This window comes from Propithecus coquereli, unplaced genomic scaffold, assembly GCF_000956105.1.
Source record: "Propithecus coquereli isolate 6110/MARCELLA unplaced genomic scaffold, Pcoq_1.0 Scaffold81, whole genome shotgun sequence".
Classification (NCBI taxonomy): domain Eukaryota; kingdom Metazoa; phylum Chordata; class Mammalia; order Primates; family Indriidae; genus Propithecus; species Propithecus coquereli.
The window spans coordinates 6,503,872-6,505,572 of NW_012154285.1; the positions used below are offsets into that span (position 1 = coordinate 6,503,872).

Consider the following 1,701-nt stretch of genomic DNA (forward strand, 5'->3'; position numbering starts at 1 on the left):
AGTCATATGCTAAAACTACTAAAGGACAGGAGAGAAGCAAGAATAGAAGGAGACACAGCCTAAAGTTTATAAGACTCTAAGTTGGGCAACAACTACCCATAAGGGAGCCAGCATAGGTCTGAGATTAATACCTGAGCTTCCGAGGGTCTGTGTGCCAGGAGAGCTGCAGCTGATGGACATAGGTCCTGTATCATCAACTGATTCATTTGGGCCATGTCACTGGTATCATCATTAAAAGACTCTGCCTCCATCCTGCCTTCCCTACAGAAAAACCAAGTGGCCTTAGAAGAGACTTGGGCTCTGCAGAAGTGGAACTTGAGGCTGGGGCTAGTGCCAGTAACTTCATGTGTCAGGTTAGAGATTTTGATGCTGTTAATGATTTTTCTGCCAAGCATGTACTGTCACCTGAGATTGGTATATTATGCTTCCTATGAAATAATTATTCCTAAGAGACTAACAATCCAGGAAAGAGATAACCTAGTGGAAAAAACATCTTATCTGCTATTTATGCAAGGCCAGAAGCACCTGGTTCACCTGAAGGTGAAGAGAGACTATTTTGTGAATAACTTTCCAGTCTACAGTTACCACAATGGCATGCTGAGGCAAGAATTGCCTTTCATTTCACATGACTGTCACTATGAAGGCTACACAGAAGGAGTGCCAGGTTCTTTTGTTTCTGTCAACACCTGTTCAGGCCTCAGGGGCATCCTGATTAAGGAGGAAAAATCTTATGGCATTGAACCCATGGACTCTTCAAAGCAGTTTGAACACGTGTTATACACCATGGCACATCAAGTGCACGTCTCCTGTAGTGTCACTTCCAAAGACAGCCAAGCGGTGTCCACCAGCTGGCAACGAGGGAGCAGGAAGCCTCATCATCTACAGGCACTGTCCTACTTGTGGTCACACGCCAAATACGTGGAGATGTTTGTCGTGGTCAACAACCAGCGGTTCCAGATGTGGGGCAGTAACATCAGTGAGACAGTCCAGAGAGTAGTGGATATTGTTGCTCTGGCCAACAGCTTCACTAGGGGAATAAACACAGAGGTGGTGCTAGCTGGAATGGAGATTTGGACTGAGGGGGATCTAATAGAGGTCCCAGTGGACTTGCAGGTTACACTGAGGAATTTCAATAGCTGGAGACGAGAGAAGCTCTTCCATCGTGTGAAGCATGATGTTGCCCACATGATCGTTGGACACCATCCTGGAGAGAGTATGGGCCAGGCATTTCTCAATGGTGCCTGTTCAAGCGGTTTTGCGGCAGCTGTTGAATCCTTCCACCATGAAGATATCCTCCTGTTTGCAGCGCTCATGGTCCACGAGCTCGGGCACAACCTGGGTATTCAGCACGACCACTCGGCCTGCATGTGTAAGGATAGGCACTTTTGCCTCATGCATGAAAATACCACTAAACAAAGTGGCTTCAGCAACTGTAGTTCTGACTACTTCTACCACTTCCTTCGTGAACACAAAGGGGCCTGCCTATTTAACAAGCCGTGGCACAAAGGCCGCAAGCGTAGGGATCCCACTGTGGAAATGGTGTGGTGGAAGACCTGGAGGAGTGTGACTGTGGTTCTGATTGTGACAATCACCCATGCTGTGATCTGACATGTAGTCTGAAGATGGATGCTAAATGTAGTAATGGACTCTGCTGCCATGTCTGTACTTTCAGAAGTCTGAGGTTTTTTTTTTTTTTTGAGA

The 1,701-nt window shown here is 46.7% G+C and overlaps 1 protein-coding gene across 1 annotated transcript in view; it reads left to right on the forward strand.

Moving 5' to 3' along the window:
• The first annotated feature begins 213 nt into the window (after window positions 1–213).
• LOC105825604 (disintegrin and metalloproteinase domain-containing protein 1b-like) overlaps window positions 214–1,701 on the forward strand; it is a 16,964-nt gene continuing 15,476 nt past the window's right edge. Inside the window, exon 1 of the mRNA XM_012663443.1 lies at window positions 214–1,379. Coding sequence (XP_012518897.1) covers window positions 214–1,379 — 1,166 coding nt within the window. The remainder of the gene's footprint in view (window positions 1,380–1,701) is intronic.